The sequence below is a fragment of the Rattus norvegicus genome, chromosome 1, assembly GCF_021556685.1.
Source record: "Rattus norvegicus strain SHRSP/BbbUtx chromosome 1, alternate assembly SHRSP_T2T, whole genome shotgun sequence".
NCBI lineage: Eukaryota > Metazoa > Chordata > Mammalia > Rodentia > Muridae > Rattus > Rattus norvegicus.
The window spans coordinates 106427988-106447892 of NC_141534.1; the positions used below are offsets into that span (position 1 = coordinate 106427988).

At 47.0% G+C, this 19905-nt stretch overlaps 1 protein-coding gene across 5 annotated transcripts in view; it reads right to left on the bottom strand.

The window, feature by feature from the left end:
* Zfp473 (zinc finger protein 473) overlaps positions 1–19905 on the bottom strand; it is a 21177-nt gene continuing 1272 nt past the window's right edge. Inside the window, exons 2-5 of one of the 5 annotated variants that reach the window (XM_087654685.1) lie at positions 11213–11389; positions 8832–8964; positions 6697–6789; positions 1–4421 (exon numbers count right to left, since the gene is read on the bottom strand). In XM_087654685.1, coding sequence (XP_087510811.1) covers positions 1804–4421; positions 6697–6789; positions 8832–8964; positions 11213–11272 — 2904 coding nt within the window. In that variant the 5' untranslated portion in view covers positions 11273–11389 and the 3' untranslated portion in view covers positions 1–1803. The remainder of the gene's footprint in view (positions 4422–6696; positions 6790–8831; positions 8965–11212; positions 11390–19905) is intronic. The other 4 variants (NM_001427711.1, XM_087654687.1, XM_087654695.1 and 1 more) reach the window with 4 other exon arrangements.

The window sequence follows — 19905 nt, forward strand, 5'->3', positions numbered from 1 at the left end:
TTAAAGGTGCACCACCACTGCCCGATGCCAAGTTTTTTTTTTTTTTTTAAGGATTTTATTTTTTTATTATATGTGTATATGTATGTATGGGTATGTACCCTTGGGTGCAGATACCCAAGAAAGCCAAAATAGGGCACTGGGTCCCCTGGAGATATTGTTACAGATGGTTGTGAGCCAGCAGACATGAGTGCTGGGAACTGTGCTCACGTCCTCTACAATAACAGTAAGTATATGCTCCGAACCACTAAGCCATCCCTCCAGCCTTGAGAACTTAAGTCTTTTTTTTTTTAAGAACTTATATTACTGGGAAGTGCTTCAGTAATGGGGCACAGATGAATGTAAGGTTTAAATGGCATTGCCTGGCTTTTCTGGTTTTCTTCTCACCCTACGCATGTTCTTTCCATCTCTAGCTTCACTCTCCAGGCCTCCCCAAGTGGCAGCTTACATGGTTACCACCTGCTCAAAGATGCTCTACCTAGCAACCATGTTTGTAAGTCCCAAAGAAGACTCTAGTTGGCTCCCTTTGCCAAAGCACCCAGGGTGTTGAGCAGACAGGAAAACCCACAAACCAGTAGCTATGTAAGTGGAGATGGGGTCCACGATTGAGGAGAATGGGCTAGCTCGCCCTTCCTTGCCATGCTGGAACAGTGGAAGCCAGGCTTCCCTGCCGACTGGGCAGGCTTTGGCATTTTCATCCAAAAGGGGGAAAGTAGCTTCCTGAGGGTTTTTGTCAGTGACACTAGGCACCTTTATGCATGCATGAAATTTTTGGTCAAGTAACTTATGCTCATTATAAAGGATAATTTGAAACATGCCTAGAAATATGAAAGTACCAATTCCTTTTATCTGAATAGCTCAGAAACTCAGTTTCTCTTGAGTGTGCTTCTTCCTGCCTCTTGGTTTGTATTCTGTATGCCCGTTTGCCATAAAGTATAATCGTAAAGTATGGACGCCCCTTCCTCACCTCCATGTGGAGACCCTCCATCTTACTCCGCCAGGTTGCAGGCTTTCGCAGTATGTACTTTTTCTGTATCTTTGGAACAGGTGCAGCTTTATTTTGCTGTAACCACAGGCAGAGACATCCTAACCTCATCAGTCCAGTCCTTGTTCCTAATCTCACACATGCTGTGGCTCGCAACCATGTGTAACGGGATCTGATGCCCTCTTCTGGTGTGTCTGAGACAGCTACAGTGTACTCACATACATAAATTAAATAATTCTTAAAAAAAGCCAGTGAACATTAGCCATAGGGAACACTTTACTAGTTTTCATCTTTATCATAAAAAATGTTTTTGTGCTATCGTTAGACGCTCATCCATGGTTCATCAATAGTGGCCACTTTCTGTGTGTCAGGTCTCAGGTGCTCAGAATTTTATCCTCACCACAGCCCTGAGGAATACAGATGTTATGCCCATTTATAGATGAGGAAACTGAAGTACTAATAAACTTCTATGGTTTTCACAAGGCTAATTAGGAAGACGGAGCTGGAATTCAATTCAGGTGGACTGGCTCTAAGGTCTCCCAGCGAATCCTGGCACTGCACAGCTTCTTAAATCAGTAGTTCTCAACCCATGGGTCTCGACTCCTTTGTGGGTGGAAAGACCCTTTCACAGGGGTCTCCTGAGACCACTGGAAAACTTTACATTACAATTCCTAACAGTAACAAAATTAGAGACATGAAGTAGCAACAAAATGATTTTATGTCTGGAAGTCACCACAGAATGAGGAACTGTCTTAAAAGGTTGGAGCATCAGGGAAGTTGAGAACCGCTGGTCTGGATGGGATGCGTCTGTCCAATCTGCCTCATTGATTTTTATTAGGACTGTGGGGAGGGGAGGTTTGCAGTGTGCTAGTTTCAATGGCTGGCTCCAAATGAGGGCCTTCAGAGGCACGGGCCTCTGCTGTGAGCAGGTGGCTCTGGGCAGTGGTACTTGCTGCTGTACAAGTGTGAAGTTTCTGATGTTCGCTCAGAGCAGAGAAGCTGTGAAAGGCTTTATGACAGTCTTGACACCGTGGCTTCTCCTTGGTGTGAATTCTCTGGTGTTGCCTGAGATGGGTGCTGAAGCCAAAGCTTTTCCCACACACGTCACAGGCACAAGGCTTCTCACCACTGTGAGTCCTCTCGTGCTTCCTTTGATTTGCCTTCTGAGAAAAGGCTTTCCCACATGTGCTACATGTGTATGGCTTCTCACCTGTGTGAGTCCTCAGGTGAAGAGTAAGGCATGAGCTCTGGCTGAAGGCTTTCCCACACTCCTGACAAACGTAAGGCTTTTCTCCAGTGTGAATTCTCTGGTGTCGGATGAGCTGGGCACTGAAAATGAAGGCTTTCCCACAGTCAGCACATTTAAAGGGCTTCTGTCCTGAGTGGATTTTCTGATGCTTAGAAAGGCATGATTTCTGATGAAACTTTTTCCCACACTCACTACACTCAAAGTCCTTTACAGAATGAATTTTCTGGTGCTGAATGAGGTAGTTACTGTGCTTGAAGGCCCGGTCACATTCCTTGCATTTAAAGGGTTTCTCTGTGGTGTGAATCAACTGATGGTTTGAGAGGTGGGCACTCTGCTTGAAGGTCCTGTTGCATGTGTTACACTTAAAGGGTGGCTCGCTTTGGGAAGGTTGGTGCTGGCTGACAGAGGTGTTACGAATGCATTTCTCAGGCTCAGTGCATTTGTTTGGTTTTACAGCAGCACAACTGCTCTGACAGTGAATGGGCTGCATACTCTGGTCGCAGGTGTTCCTGCACGGGCTCTGCTCACAGGATGCCACCTTGGCATGAATCTTCTCATGCTGCTCTGGGTATTTGCTGTGGTTAAAGGCTTTTCCACACTTGGTATTCTTAAAGCATTTTTCAGTGTGCTGTGAGTGCTGACCCGAAACTTTCTCACTTGTATTTTCTCTGATATGTATGCTCAGGTGGCAATTCAGAGTTGAGCTGCAAATGAAGTGTTCTCCACACTGCTTACATTCGTACGAGCACTCGATGGTGTGGCTTTTATAGTGCCGCTCCAGCTGCTCTTTATGGCCGAAGGTCTCCTTGCATTTAGCACAGCCAAAGAGCCTTTCTGCAGCATGACTCAGCTGGTGTCGAGTCAAGTGTGAGGGACGGCTAAACCTCCTGGGACACACCGGACACTGGTGGGGCCTGAAGCCTGAGTGGACTCGATGGTGCTCAGTAAGGGCTGTTCTACGGGAGAAGGTTTTCCCACACTCACTGCAGGTGTAGGGCTTCTCTCCGCTGTGAATCCTCTGGTGGATCTTCAGGGTGGAGAAGTGGTTGAAAGCTTTACCACATTCATTACACTTGTATGGTTTCTCTCCTGTATGAACAGCCTGGTGCTTAATGAGTGATGACCTCCGATTAAAGAGCTTTCTGCACTCTTGACACTCAAAGACAGTTTTGGCAAAATGTGTTTTGCGATGTTGGAAGAAATGTTTCCTCAAGTTGAAGACTGCAGGGCATGAAGTACATCCATAGAGTCTCTGGGTGTGGACTTTCTGGTGGTCAGCTAGATGAAAGGCCCAACTGAAAGTCTTGCCACACCTCCTACATCTGAAGCACTTAGCACGTGTAGCAGTTTTCTGATGCTTGATAGGCTTTGGATGCAGAACGGATGGACTGTCACCATACTGACCCTTATGCAGGTCTTCTCGGTCATGTCTTTTATTAGTAGGTGGTTTTTCTTGGTCCCAACCTCGGCTGTCACACAGTTTTGCTGAGTCAGCAGCTTCACTCACCAGCTGCTTTCCGGGCTCATCACTCGGACCCTTAGAGGGTTTTTCTAGGTTGTCACTTTGAGTTTTACAAAGTTTTTCTCCAGTGTGGATTTTCTGATGCCACTGGAGGTACATATTCTGACTAAAGCTTTTGCCACACTCCTGACACACATAGGACTCGGAGCTCGTCTGAGTTCCTGGCTGCATGAGAAGGAGAGCGCCCTTACTGAGAGCTCCTGGTTGCTCCTGCCATGCAGGAAGTTCCCCCCTGGCGTGGATGACCCAGTGCTGGATGAGGTGGTAACTCTGGCTGAAGCTTTTCCCACACTCACTACACTTATATAGCTTCTCTTGTCCCTGGACAGAGTCCTGCTGGCTCAGGTCACTCCTGGACTCCTTCAGTATCACTGGATCGAGGTTCTTTTCAGGACTATCAGACATCACAGCACCCTCTCTTGTGCAATGGGGAGGTCCAGGACTGAGGCCACTCTCGGACTCATGACACCTACGATCTGTTGGGCTTTCCTTGTTGCTGATGTCAGGTCTTGGAAGACTTTCTGGGTCTCCTAGAAAACTATCGAACCAGTTCTCACCTATACAGGATTCAAAGTTGAGTTCCTCCGTGGAAAATATCTCCATAATCTGAGAGAGGTCTTCTTCCAAGAAACCACTCTGCAAAGGAGGGTTCTTGGCCTCAGTCGCTTCTGGAAGAGAAAGAGAGACGGGGTGGTATACAAATGCCTTCTGTTCTCTGGGCCAGTGGGACAACCATGCTGCTGCCTGAAAACAGACATGAGAAAAGGTGTGCCGGCTCTGTGTCTGTCAGTGATGTTCCGGATGGAAATGGCAGGAAGTAAGAAAGGGGAAGCTCGTGTGGACACACAGGGAGCTAAGAGCCTTGGCCATGATCCTCATAACCATGAAACCAAGGTCACTAAAAAACCCGGCAGGCATGCCTCCTTCCCCTCCTCCCTCTATACCACACAGTATCAAAATCCTACCCAAGACATCCTGGGTCCCTGATGACAGGGACATCTTTCACATGTACCCAGTCCTTCATCCTAGAACCCAGGGCCAACATCCTACCTTGACTCAGGCACTAATTTCTTTTATTTCTTTCAGACCACCCTGGAGCTGTCTCAACCCTTTTCCTTTCCTGTCTCTATCATTATCAACTAAGAATCTGGTCCCTGGTTTCTTGTCAGCCCCCACCTTTGTTCATTCTTCCACATTAGCCCTGGAACTGTCCAGTAAAGCGAGCGGACACTGCTCTGATTATCCCTTCCAAAGCATGGTTCTTGGAAAAGAGAAATACAAGCAGCATACCAGCCCAGCATTATCTCACGACAGCCCCAAGGGAGTCATTCCTTTTCTCAATGCTATGACTAGTTCTGTGGGCTCAGATACCCTCGAACCTGATACCTCTGGGTGTCCTTTAATACCTAGTGTATCACTTCCCCAGGCTAAGACTTCCCTGACTACCCACACCTCACTGGCCCATGCTCTCAGAGGCTGAGCACTGAATAACTCAGGTCTACTATGGATCCTTCACTGTCCTCAGTGTCAGCTGGAACACACACACACACACACACACACACACACACACACACACACAGAGAGAGAGAGAGAGAGAGAGAGAGAGAGAGAGAAGATGCTCACAGGATAGCAATAGTTTACATTTGTGGTATGCTTCCTTGAAGGCAGGAGCACGTGAGCCCCTCTGGAGTCCAAAGTGGGCAACTTATTTCCCACAGTTAAGGAAGTGGCACAGCAGCTCTGCCCTTATCTAACCCATATCCCTGCGCACCACAGCACATGCTCCTTGCATCTTCCATTGCTCTCCCTACACTGTTGTTGCCCCCTCTCCTAACATCCTGTACCATCGTCATCATCTTCCAAATCAGTGCCTTCTATGGTGTGGCTCCCTAGCCACTGAGCATCTCAGAGACTGTTCAGTGTCTCTTGGACTTCAATCTGTCTCTTGCCCTACACTGTCACCAGGCTGCTGCTCTCAGCCTACACTGGTCTCCAGTTTCCTCTTCCCCAGACCTTTGCTCATATTCACCCCCTGCATAGAACATATCAACCAACAAGTACCAGGCCCCTCTTGTGCTATGAATGAGAAGGGGTCCTGGGACTACAAAGGTCAGTGAGCTAAGAACTTTTCATTATAGTTCCGTATGTTGCAGCAGAGAAAGACATGGGGGATAGCTCAGCATGTTACTATTGGAGACCTGCAAATAAATGTATGCACATGTGTGTACATGCATGTTTGGCTGTCTCTGCTTGGCAATAGTCTGTATGACGAGGTGGCAGAAACAGAACTGAGATCTGGGGAGCATGGGCCTAGGTCGTTCACCACTGAGGAACAGTAACACAAGCAGGAAGGAGCACAGAGCTCCCATTAATGATCTCCCTGGTGGCAGTAAGCAAGGAACAGGTCGAGGATTGTCCAGATGGGTGAAGCTAGACCTGCGGTCTCTGGTTCTGAGTCTTCCTTATGGTGACAGAGGAATACTGTAGGAAGCCTCCCATGCCCCGGTGTAGCAAACAGTTCCATCAGGGCCATCACATAGTGTGTGCTGCCTGGCACTGGAAATGACAGAGTAGCTATGCCGGACAGCATTTGGCTATGGCCTGACTTACTCCCAAATGTAGCTGTGCCTGAGCCAGGACAAAGGCAGAAGATGTAAACCAGAAGTCCACATGCTTGAGGCCACAAGGCATGGGGGTGCATACGTTGACTTGGGAGTAGAGGGCATCCCCTTACTGAGCCCTGGAGTAAAAAGGCTCTAGAGGCACCAAGATGCCTGTTCTGAAGGCCTAGCAAGCAAGGGCACCTCTACAGCATCAGAAGACAACGGGGAAAGGGTGGAGGCTGGGCATCAAGATGTGTGACAGTAGACAGACATGCTAGGGGCTGGGCCAGTCTCAGTTGGAGGTCACAGTGGAGAGTGCAGGGCCCCTCCTCCCACTCACCATCACTGGTGGCTTCTGGGCCTCCTCTGACTATAGCTTCCAGCTCTTCCCTGACATCTGGCTGGAAAATCAGGCTGGGTTGCGGAGGGTGTGCTGAGAAAGAACAATCTTGTTGTCAGTGAACATGCGGAAGGCAGCTAGATGCGCAGCAGGAACTTTCTGGCCTATACACCATTCAGATCTGTGTAGGAGTCAGGGTCAACGCACTTTTCACTGTGGGCTACAGCTTAAGACCTGGGAGACACTGACGGAAGACCCCCAGAGCTGCTTCTGTCACTGCACACCGGGTGGCAGGTAAGGAGAGCTGCCCGAGTATGATAAAACCCCATGGAGAGGGGTCCACAGCACACTGCCTTCTTCTCTGCTTATTCTTTGGGCTAAAGCACTGTTGCTTTCTGGAAAATGAAACCTGGAGGCATCAGAGGAGAGGCCCTGAGCATGAGGCAGGCGGTAGTGACAGGAGCTCTGCTGTGTGGAACCTGCAGATGCACGCAGGGAGGAGTGGGAAAGCTAGCAGTCACTGAATCTGGGGTAAACATCAGAATGAAGTAGTTGTTTTCTGGAAGTACTCAAAGAAATCACTGTAGAGAACAGGGATTGCTCTCTGTGATTTATAGAGTTGTTTTCTGCATAACTTTAGTCACAAGATGCTTCTGGCAAACCTGGAACATCTTGTACTGCAAACGGTACACAATAAGGCCTGAAATTTACCCTAAAACTAAGTTTTGTGTAACAGTCAAGAATTATGCCTCTGCACAGCTGTTTGGGATTCAATCCATCAGAGGCTGGACCTCCCTGTTGCCTGCAAGACCTTATGTCATCCTGGAGGACCCTCCTCTCTGATCATCCAGCATAACTTGATTACCATTATCTGGAGTAGAGGGCCTCTGCCTTCTTACTGTGAATCTAGAAAGTGGATTTGGCAGCCTTGGCTGCCCCACTAGAGAGCCATGCTAGCACAGCTGAATTTGGGGAATGCTCCTATCCCAGCATGGTTCACACTCAAGTCCTGCTTTCTTTCTGCGATTTAGGAAAAAGGGACCCAGGAACAAGCGTCAGGTCACCTCCTGACTTAGTAGGGTTTCTACTGCTCTTGATAAAACACCATGACCAAAAGCAACTTGTGAAGAAAAGGGTTTATTTTAGCTAATAACTCAGATCAACTTTCATCGCTGAGAAAAGGCAGGAACCTAGAGACAGGAACTAATGCAAGTACCTGTGGTACTTACTGGCTTGCTCTCATCCTGCTGTCTTATAGCACCCAAGATCACCACCCCAGGAGGGACACCACCCATGGTGAGCAGGGCCCTCCCATACCAATAATTTAAAAATGCACCACACTTTTGCCTGGTAGGAGAATTTCTTAACTGGGGTTCCCTCTTCCCAATGACCCCAGCTTGTGACAGGTTGACATGATCCTAGCCAGCAATGCTCCCACTGCTGAAGACTCAGAGCATCCATGTGGCTGCAATGTAGGCTCTGTAAGCTTACATTCTTGCAACCCGTGTCCTTCCACTGCAGTGAGTCATAGCTGATGCGTCTGACCACAGGCTGGGCTCTCCGATACCCCTAGTCAATCGCTAAGCTAGGGAGCACAGCCGGGAAGACTACTCCTTTCTTTAGCTGTTTCGGAATACTTGGCCAAGAGGGGACTGACTGGGGAGCTGAGCAGAAGACTGCTGTAGACTCACTAAGCACAGGGTGGGGCTCAGGCATAGTGACTTCCACAGCTGAACAGTACTTGTCAGGATCCCCAGCAACGACGTGAGGACTGTTATACCCAGTGAAGAGAACAGATCACCACTCCTCACCCCAGGGAGCTCCCATTCCAGATGACACAGCAGGGAGTTAGACTATGTTGGGAGCCACAGGAGAATCCTGGCTTAGTGAGGACTGTGTTCTGACGGGGCTGAGCTGTGTGGGCGAAGGACGCACAGGATGCTGAAGGAGAGGCTCTACGAGTACAAGCAGGAAAGGGCAGGAAGATGCAGGAAGCCAGGCAGGGACCAGAGCAGGCCTCCTGTGCACTGTGCACCAGATGACAGCACTGCCAGCCCAAGTGCCAGGACAGCATCCCGTGGGGACTTGGCACAGAGCAGGGCAGTGAGTAGGACCCCCGACAGGATGACACTTACTAAAGGAGAAAAGGTCCTGGTAGTTGTTCAATGTTGCATCCCAGAACAGGTCTCTCTGGCCCAGCTCTGACTCCAGGTCTTCCCAGTCTTCCAAGGTGAAATCCATGGCTACATCCTTGAGGGTCACAAACTCCTGAAATGAAACACACTGTCAGTCACTCAGGGGCAGCCGTGAGCCCCAGCAGGCCTGACTAGAGCAAACCCTCCACCCCTAGGTGAAGACCCAGGCAGGGCCTTGTAAAGTGACAGGATGTTAGGCCACACCGGGAGCAGGAGCCCCAGGCCGGCCAACCCTAACGTCCATCTCCTTGTCAGTTTAGATTTTAAGGAGCCAAGTGTGGAGCCTCTAATCTCAGCACTCGGAAGGCAGAGCTACAGCAATCTCTGTGAGCTCAAGGCCAGCCTGCTCTACCCAGAAAGTTCCCCAACAACCAGGGCTATGTAGAGAGACCCTGTCTCAAAAAAAGTGAAAAAATTTTTTTTGTTTTGTTTTGTTTTTCAAGATTGGCGTTTCCAGACAGTCCTGGTTGTCCCAGAACTCACAGAGATCCAGAGTGCTGGGATTAAAGGTGTGCACCACCATGCCTGGCCAAAAATAAGACTTTGGAAGACTTTGCTGTTCTTGTTCTTGTTGTTTAGAGACAGGGTCCCACACTGTACCTCAGGCTGGACCTCCTGGTGCTGGGATTACAAGTATAAGCCACCACACTCAGCTCTGTGTTCTTTATAGAAGTTTTCAATCATGGAAACAAGTAGAAATACAAACACACGGACCCAGCAGTCAGGCGACACCCCCTCACCCATGCACACTTCCACGGTAACATAACGCCTCCTCAGACAGCACAACCCCAGTGCATAGATGTGAGGAAGGAGGCAGCCACACTATTATAATCCAAGAGGGTGGGGCTGGAATCACTTGCTGGATCTGTCTACACTGTGCTATGTGAGTTCCTGTGACTGTGTCTGCTCTGTATCTCTTGCCCAGCTGTGTAGTCACTTATAACATTTTACTGTTTTTTTTTTGTTTTGTTTTGTTTTGTTTTTCTTTTCTTTTCTTTTCTTTCTTTTTTTTTTTTTTTTGGAGCTGGGGACCGAACCCAGGGCCTTGCGCTTGCTAGGCAAGTGCTCTACCACTGAGCTAAATCCCCAACCCTTATAATAACATTTTAAAAAGAGCCTCGGAATACCTGTTCCATATTGAAGTCTACATACAAGCTGGGACAGTGGCACACACCTTTAAGTCCAGCACTTCAGGCAGAGGCAGAAGGAGTCCAGGACCTCAAGGCCTGCCTGGTCTACACAGTAAGTTCCAAGCTAGTCAGAGGTGCACAGTGAGACCCTGTCTCAAAAACAACCTAAAGTTAAAACTATGCAGATCTGGAGTGGGATTTGTAGCCCAGGGACTAAGAACATCGCTGCTCTTACACAGGAGCCATGTTTGGATCCCCGCACCACAGACTGACTCACAAATGTCAGAGGTAGAGCCCTTCTGATCTGTGAAGGAACCACACACACATGTTACACATACATACATACATACATACATACATACATACAGGCAAAGTATACAGAGAAAATAAAACTACATCTTTAAAATCATTTTATGGCTGGGGCTACCACATTAATGTATTAATGGGTTGCAGCTTTAGGAAGGCTGAGAACCACTGACCTAGAGGTACTAGATGGTGTTTATAAAAACAAATTTTGGAAGATCTGTGCCCTGCATCTGGATTATATGCCAAACAGGCATCTAGTCTGACTGCACTCCATTCTTCCATGCTCTCTAAGTTCCTTTTCTATTGCTGTGATAAAATTCTGTTACCAAGACAACCTACAAAAGAAAATGTAATTGGGTTCACTGTTCCAAAGGTTAGCATCTATGATGGTGGAGTGAAGGCATGTTGGCAGCAACAGCCAAGAGCTCACACCTCAAACCTCAAGAAAGAGGCAGAGAGCACACTGGGGATGGTGGAAAGTTTTTAAAATCTCAAAGCCTGCCCCAATACACCTTCTTCAATAGGGCCACACCTCCTAATCCTTTCTCAATAGTTCCACTAACCTGAGACCATGTATTCGAACATGAGACCATGGGAGCCATTCTCATTCAGAGGAACACGCTGACTAAGGGCCCTATATTCTGGAAGTGACACTTGCTTACTTTGGTGCCGTCTGGCTGTCCCTCTGACCCAGGTATTACCTGTAAATTAAGAGACTGAAGTATAAAGTCTGAATTCAAGGCCATCTTGAGCTGCAAAGTTGAGATCCTATCTTAAGCCATCCCCCCACCCCCAAAAGACTGCTCGTGAGTCACAGGGAGAACAAACCAGAGGGATGCTGCTTTTCCTGTAGGAGTGATTCAGTTCAGAGAGACTTCAACGTACCTCAGCCATAGCTGCCTGATTCCAGTGACTTCGTTTAAGCTCCTCCTCCTTCCTCTCCATGGTCCCTGCTAGCAGAGCTGCAGAAAGTCTCCCATCCTTCTATGGCTGACTTCCTGTTCATGATGAATGTGTCTCCAAAATATCCCAAATAGCAGGACAAGTCCCAACATGAGCTTGCTATAGGGGTCAAATGACAATTGTATTTACTGAAACTATCCCATCCCTGAAATTCCATCGTGCTTCAGACCTGCAGAACAACTTCACAACCGTTATACACACACACACACACACACACACATACACACACACACACACACCCTGGGGATCTGGCAAGGAAGTTCTCAGACTCTTCAGTCCTGCTCACTGCCCAGCAAGCAGCAGCACAGTGCTGGTGGACAGGGCACTCTTTTCAAATATTTGTTGAAAGCTGGGCACCATAGTGCATGCCCACCCAGCTCTAGGGAGGCGGAGGCACAAAGATTTCCTGTGTCAGTCCACCCAGGGATACTCAACAAGACTACGTTTAAAAACAAAAAGGTGGGTTGGATATAGCGGCACACACCCTAATCCCAGCACTTGAGAAGTAAAGGCAGGCCGATCTAAGTTCAAGACAGGCTGGAACCCCTGCCCATTCCCTGAACAAGCTGAGAAACCCCATCTGCCTTTCTTCCCTGAACCCTACCCACAAGGGAAAACTCCCCCATCCTTCGGAGAAAACTCTGGGCTAACATGTCATCACCCCTCGTCCCCCCAGTTTCTACTAACTCACCCAGAAGTGCCCGCCCATTTAAACCATATATGGACACAATCCCAGCAGAGCTGGCCTGTCATCAGTCCTGTCTAAGCTCTATAAACCCCCATTGCTTTAACCTGGATGTGTGACTTCACTGGTCTCCATCCCTGAGATATGTGAACCGACTTAGAACTCCCCAGCAGGCCTTAGGAAGGGTCCCTGAGTCCCCCTACCAGCCCAGCCAATTATCTAGCCACTGGAGATATGAAAGTCATTAACACAGGCCATTATCATGGGGAAAGGACTGGCTGTTAGAATCTGCAGGGACAGCCAGATATGCATTTACAACTGTTCGTATGCACGGGGCCATTTATCAGGAATGAGGGCTCCTAACAGCAGAAGGAAGAACTGTCAAAAATAAAGATAAAATTCTACAGGGTACCAAAAAAGAATCAATGGCTAGAGGTAACAGCCTGGCTGATAAAGCTGCTGAGGAGGTAGCCTTAAAGGAAGCGGCCATCTCTAGATTGGCCACTCTCCTGCCTGAACCACCCAGAGCAACTGAGATATGCAGAAGAAGAAATTAAATTGGCTGGTGGTGGCTGAAGGTAAGCTAATATTACTCGCCTCGTTAACAAGGACTGTTCTCAGAAAGATCCACAGAGTCACTCACCAACACTCCCAGGAACCCCAAACACCCAAATTCCTGACTGTGAGGTAAGAGACTGGGGGCCTACTGGGAAAATTGATTTTACAGAGATCAAGTAGAGAAGATATGGCTCTAAGTATCTGCTGGTATTTGTGGACATTTTCTCCAGAGAGACAGAGGCGTTCCTAACCAAAGCTGAAACAGCAAAGATAGTGGCCAAGAAATCACTAGAGGATATCTTATCCAGGTATAGATTTCCTCAGATGATAGGGTCAGACAGTGGACTGATATTTGTGTCCAAGATAAATCAGGATGCAGCAAAATTCATTGGGGCAGATTGGAAATTGCATTGTGTATACCGGCCCCAAATTTCAGCGCAGATGGAAAGAATAATAAGACAATAAAAGAGGATCTTAACTAAATTAGCCTTAGAGGGTGGTGGGGACTAGGTGATGCTCCTTCCCTTTGTCCTATATCAGGTAAAAAAAAATTCTCCTTGCCAGATGAGACTAACCCACTTTGAAATTATATACGATATTCCAGCCCCCATTGTGCCCAGCCTACCGTTGGCAGCTATCACAGAACTAAAAGGCGATGAGACTGGGTCTATGTGAAGAGATTTCACCAAGGTGTGCTTAAACCCAGGTGAAAAGGACATCCTGTTGACCACACCAACTGCCATCAAATGAAATCACCACCTGAGTGCACTACACTCACACCAGACCTGCTTCTCCACTAAAGACTACCTGGCTCCAGCTGTACCAAAAAGGAGGGTTCAAAGGGACACCAACCCCCTCAAGTTAAAAGTTGACCCAGTCTGCAATGGGACCGTTCCCATAGTTTATTCCAAATAGATTATTCCCCCAGAACAGACATGGTGGGACTGTTCGACAAGACTGACCCCTTTGCATGAATGGGATGATTCTCAATCCTTCTACCTCAGATGGGTTCTATATTTTGGTTCAATTAGTGCCCCACATAATCTATTATTCAGAGAAAATAGTATTAAGAGCCTTTGTAAGACAAATTGAGAAAGACCTTATGAGACAAAGGAGAGAACCTATCTCTTTGACTTTAACATTAATTCTAGGGGTAGAGTCAGCCCTGGTCGGCACTGGGATAACTGTGCTAACATTAAAAAAAAAAAAAGAAAACTATAACAGTTTACAGGCAAACTTAGATATCGAGAGGATTGAAACTTCCACCTCTCATCTCCAGGAGTCACTCACTTCCCTCTCAGAAGTGGTGCTCTAGGACTGTAGAGGATTAGACTTATTGTTCCTTCAATAGGGAGGTTTATGGGCTGCACTCAATGAGGAGTGCTGTTTCTACATAGACCACTCAGGTGTACTTAAAGACTCAATGGCTAACGTATGAGAGGGGCTGACCTGAAGAAATGGAGAGAAAGACAGAGTCGGGGTGGTGTAAATCCTGGTTTAATTCTTCCCCATGGCTAACTACCTTTACTGACTGGTTTTGTGTGTCAACTTGACACAAGCTGGAGTTATCACAGCAAAAGGAGCCTCCCTTGAGGAAATGCCTCCATGAGACCCAGCTGTAAGGCATTTTCTCAACTAGTGATCAAGGAGGAAGGACCCAGCCCATTGTGGGTGGTGCTGTCCCTGAGCTGGTGGTCTTGGGTTCTATAAGAAAGCAAGCTGAGTAAAGCAGGGGATGCAAGCCAGTAAATAACATCCCTCCATGGCTTCTGCATCAGCTCCTGCTTCCTGCCCTGTGTGAGTTCCAGTCCTGACTTCCTTTGGTGATGAACATCAATGTGGAAGTAAGCTGAATAAACCCTTTCCTCCCCGACTTGCTTCTTGATCGTGATGTTTGTGCAGGAATGGACACCCTGACTAAGACACTACCTTAGTGTTGACCCTAGCTGGACCCTTGATTATTCTGCTTTTGCTGCTAAGCTTTGGACCTTGCATTTGAAATCACTTAGTTACTTTTATTAGAGAACACATTAACACAGTACAGCCAATGATACTTAGACAACAGTATGAAGATATACCTCTCAATGATTCTACCTATGAGTTAACAGAACATGGTTAATTGCTTCAAGATTGAAGCACTCGCAAGAAAAAGGGGTAACGATAGAGAACCCTGACTTAGAACTTCCCACCAGGCCTTCGGGAGGATTCCTGAGTCCCCCTACTTGCCCAGTCAATTAATGTAAAGGTCACCAGGACCAACAATCACCATGTGCCTAGTTGTTGTTCCTATAATCTGCCCTCAAAAATTGTATAAAAAGAAGGCATTTTCTCAACTAGTGATCAAGGAGGAAGGACCCAGCCCATTGTGAAATGACCCTTCTCTTATGAAAGAGAGAGAAGGGGCTGCCTCTCCTCTGGTCAGTATGACCCCAGCGTGTTGGAATAATAGACCTCTTGCTTTTGCATCGAACTCCCTTCTCGAACTCATTTGGCGGTCTCCTAGTAGCTAAGGCTCACTTTGAATCTTACACTTCCTCCTAATAAACCTGCCTTTACCTACTTTTAATCTGGTCTAATCTGGCCTATATCTTTGTCACCAAGTCTATCAAAGACCAGACTGAAAAGACAGCTCATTAGTTAAGAACACTGTGGCTCTTTCAGAGTATTGGGATTTGGTTTCCAGCACCCATGGGGTGGCTCACAACCATCCAGGAAGTTAAATGCCCTCTTCTGACCTCTGTGGGTATTAGGCATACACGTGGTACACATTCATACATGTAGACAAAACACAAAAATCAATTTCAAAAAAAACCCAAAACAAAAAAAGTAAAAACTTATTGGCAGAAGCAGTATCTAGCTGAATGGGTTCAAACAATATTCCAGGGACTTCTGATTATATTCTGTAGAATTTGGGGTAGGTGAATTAATCTCCCCACTCTCCCTAAACAACTGCTGTTTCTATACTACCTATATTTTCCTTAAGCCATGACCCATAGAAACAAAACAGCATATGTTTATGGGTTCTCCATTCATAGACCCAGTCAGACTCATTTAAAAAAATTGTTTTTTTTTTTTTGGTTCTTTTTTTTTTCGGAGCTGGGGACCGAACCCAGGGCCTTGCGCTTCCTAGGTAAGCGCTCTACCACTGAGCTAAATCCCCAGCCCCCTTAAAAAAATTGTTTTTAAAAATTCTGTATCTTTTGCAGCTCCAGAGATGGATCAACAGTTAAGAACACTGGCTGCTATTCCAGAGGACCCAGGTTCAACTCCCAGCACCCACACAGCAGCTTATAACTGTCTATAACTCCCATTCCAGGGACTCTGACACCCTCACACGGACATACATGTAGTCAAATCTCCAACGTACATAAAAGAAAAAATAAATTCTGTATGTTTCTAACATATACAGGTGCTACTATTTTTTAGTATAACAGTTATTTACATAGCATGTACACTGTATTGAGTATTGCAAACTAGGTGTTAAGTTAAATTTGCATACCAGAGAACCTGCCTGGGTCACATACATGAACTACACTAGTTATACTGAATAGGTAAAGGCTGAATAGCCAGTTTGGGGCCATCCTGGGCCATACCATTTGGTTGTGGAAAGTGAGAGGTGGATATGAACAAAATACGTTGTGTATGTTAGCACTTCTAGAATTTGCCACACGGTTACCTGGCAACAGCCAGGTGTGCCTGACTCAGTATAAATGGGGCTGTTTGTCCCCTTCTCGTTCTCTTCCTCTCTTCCCTCTCTGTTCCCTTCTCCCCTCATTCCCCCCTCTCCCTCTCTCTACAAGTGGACCTCTTCTCTCCCTCTCCTTCTCCCTCTCCCTCTCCCTCTCCCTCTCCTTCTCCCACTCCCTCTCCCTCTCTCTCCCCTCAACTCCCCTCCCCAGGCCCTAAATAAACTCTATTCTATTTTATACCTGTCAAATGGCTGGCATCTGTGAGGGAAGGGATGCCTCAGCATAGGCCCACAGAGGCACTGTACCCCCTTCCTCCGCACCATACCTCACCCTACCAAACATATCCCTGGTGTCATTTTCTTTTTTTAAATCACAACAATGGTGCCGAGACTCAGATTTAGAAACTCACTGGTTCACATCTCTTGCTGCCACATGGACAGCCACCAGATTGCTCACTAGACCAATCTATGTAAACTTTGGAGAACTGGTAAGCTCCCTCCCCTACCAGTCAGTGTAAATGTTCCCTAGCTTGCAGCCATCCTATAGTGTCCTTGAGGATGAAGACATTCAGTCTTTATGACTGGTCTTCTCACTGACACTTGTTCTAGTTCCTCTAACATTTGGGTGACCCCCTCTCCCTCTCGGAAGCAGTTTTCTGTTGCTGCTGAAGAAAAATCCTAAACGTAGGTAAACTGTTCTCCTGTGGGCCCGGGGCCCACTCAACCACTAGCTTCTGCATGACAACCTGGTAAAGCTAGATTTGGCAGCTTGCGTTAGCGCCCAATCCCTGGACGCCTCCCTGTCTAATTCACAGACCAAACTTGGCCTCTATATCCACAGAGCAATCTCTCTACATGGCCACTTAACTGGCGCTGTAAAAACAACTCTCGATAGGCCATTCCCCTCCTCCCTTAGACCAGTTCCTGCCCTAGGAAAAAGTGTCCATCTGCCCCACCGACCACCCCGTTCTCTCTCTGCCCAGAACTCTGCTCAGCCAAGCTGCCCAGTTTTTTATCCTCAGCTCTCCATTCTCTCTCATCCCCTGCCTGTTCAATGCCACTGTCTGGTGCTTCGTGGCACGTGTGCGAGCACTTTCGCACCTCCTGAGCAAAGTTGCTAGACTAGAACATGCTTTAGGCACTAACTCTCGACCGCCCTTGCACAGCCGCTCCCACAGCCATCCATCCCACCCCCTTGCAGGGACTTTGCTCAGCCACACCCTCATGGCTGAGCCGAGCTGAGCACCTCACACTACACTGCTTAGATTCATCTGAATGTTTGTCTCTGCTGTTTCGTTCTAAGATACTTGGACCTCTGCCTCATCTTTCTTCTCTTGCATTTCAGCCTGTGCATTACTCACTTCTGCCACTCAAGGCACAAGAGTTTCAAGGAAGATGGAACTAAGGCTGAGATTTCTAAACAGTAAAAGTTTAAAGATCACTGCCTTAAACATATATGCTGAGCCTTGTTTTTTTGCTACTGTTATTTAAGTCACAGTGTGCTCTCTTTATTTGCTAGATACGTTCCTGAACAAGTAACTAAACAAACTCAAATATGCTTAACAGCAGCTCCCAATCTTGTCAGAAATCTGCTAAATGTAACATTGCATGTTTAAGCTTACAACAGACAGGGACTCCCAAAGCTTAACAGCGACCCCCTCAAGGTCTCTAAGAAGATATGAGCACAGCAAAAAGATTCTCCCTGGATTGTGGTTTGATAACCACTCAGACACACTGCTCCATTGCCTTGCCTGCTGCCAGGGCTTGGCGGACACTGTGGACCAACAGAGGACACCTAGACAGGTAAATGTCTCATATTGCCTAAGTCAAGGGGCGTCATTTCCTTCCCAAGTACCTACTCCACAGGAAAAAGCTTTTTGTCTTCTGGACCCGAAGGCCAGACTGACACTGCACAAGTTGCCATGGAGACCGCAAGGACCTGGGAACTGTTTAGGTATTGGACTATAGACCAACCTCTGTCGTTTTAATTAATACACGATGGCATATTATAATTTATTCTTCCCAGATTTCTGACTACATTGACTAAGCTCAACAGCTAGAAAACAGACCTAGCTCCTTACCCCAAGGTAATCCACTGTATTAGCTCATTAGTCAACTTGTCAGCTGGCTAAGCCTGCCAGATCTCATCTCAAAAAGACAGACAGGTTTACTTTGCTCACAGACTTCACCATAAACGATACACAGGTTCATATGTATGCTTTCACAGATGTAACTTTCTGTTACTTCCTTTTCTAAACTCAGTTTCCAGTGACGAAATGCTTCACATTTCCTCTCCTTGCTATGCACTGTCCTAATATTACCCAGGAGAGTTCTTATAAATTAGCCTAACCCTAATAAAGATCCCACTATCTGATGGTCTTTCACTACCACAAGTTCAAATATAAGTGTCCTTGGTTATCTTTTAACAACAAGATTGGACTTAAGATTCTTTCTCATTTTACTAAACTTATGTATATTCAGTCTCCTAGACAGAGGGGAAAACTCTTCTTGCTCCTTCTGCTCCATGAAAAGTTTTTTGTCTTCCCTAAGCTCATCTTAAAGACTGCTCATGCTGTTAACAAATTTATCTCTTTTGTAAACTTATAAGCTGCAGGAAACTCACTCAGATCTACCTCTCATGGACCAAATAGACTGCATTCAGATAAGCACACCTGCCAATCAATAGCGTAAAGTTCCCACTTGCTACCTGTTTCAGAGGGTGGGATTCCTCTCCTCTCCTGTTCCTGGGCTTGGGACTCCCCTCACCCCCAACCACCAAGAATCAAGGGTTTCAAATGTACACCTAAGAAGATTTTTATCTCCAAAGCTACACACAAGACAGCTCCAGAAAAGCCACTCACAGATGCTCCGATTTTTCTCACAGACACAGACGCTTCAACTGGACCTGCTCCTTCCTATCTATCCACAGATGGTTCCACAGACCCTGGACAGCAAGGAAACAGCCAACTGTCCTAAGATTGGACCAACATGCCCATCTTCTTAGGTTTCCCAGAGACCTGTGGCCCCAAAGGCGGCAGGAAGTAGCTAAAGATCATGACGACCCTATTCCTGCTTCACCATCACCTCTTTCTAATTTTCCCCTTTTTAAATTAAACAGAAATGGAGGAATGTTAGCATTTCTTCTAGGCTCCACCCCACAGTTAACTGGCAACAGACAGGTATGCCTGACTCACTATAAAAGGGGCTGCTTGCCCCCTCTTCACTCTCTTTCTTCTCTGTCCCTTCCTCTCCCCCCTCTCTCTACATGTTTTCATAGCTGGCCTCTACTCCTCTACTCTCTCTCCCTACCTTTCTCTGTTTCTACTACCCCCTCAACTCCCCTCCCCATGCCCTAAATAAACTCTATTCTATACTATGCTGGGTGTAGCTGGTAGCTCAGGGAGAAGGGATGCCTCAGCATAGGCCCACAGAGGCATCCCCTTCCCCTGTGCCATACCTCGCCCTACCAAACATATCTCTGGCTTCCCTGTCATTTTTATAAAATGCAACAGTATACATACATGTTTGAGATACTCAAAGAATAGATACAAATATTCTTTCTTTTATGTTTGTTTACAACTACTTCAAAGTACTATGTGTGCACACCTAGTGCCTTCAGAGGCCAAAGGGGGGGTCTGCTACCCTGAAACTGGAGCCACATTTGTTTCTGCCCTATCATGTGGT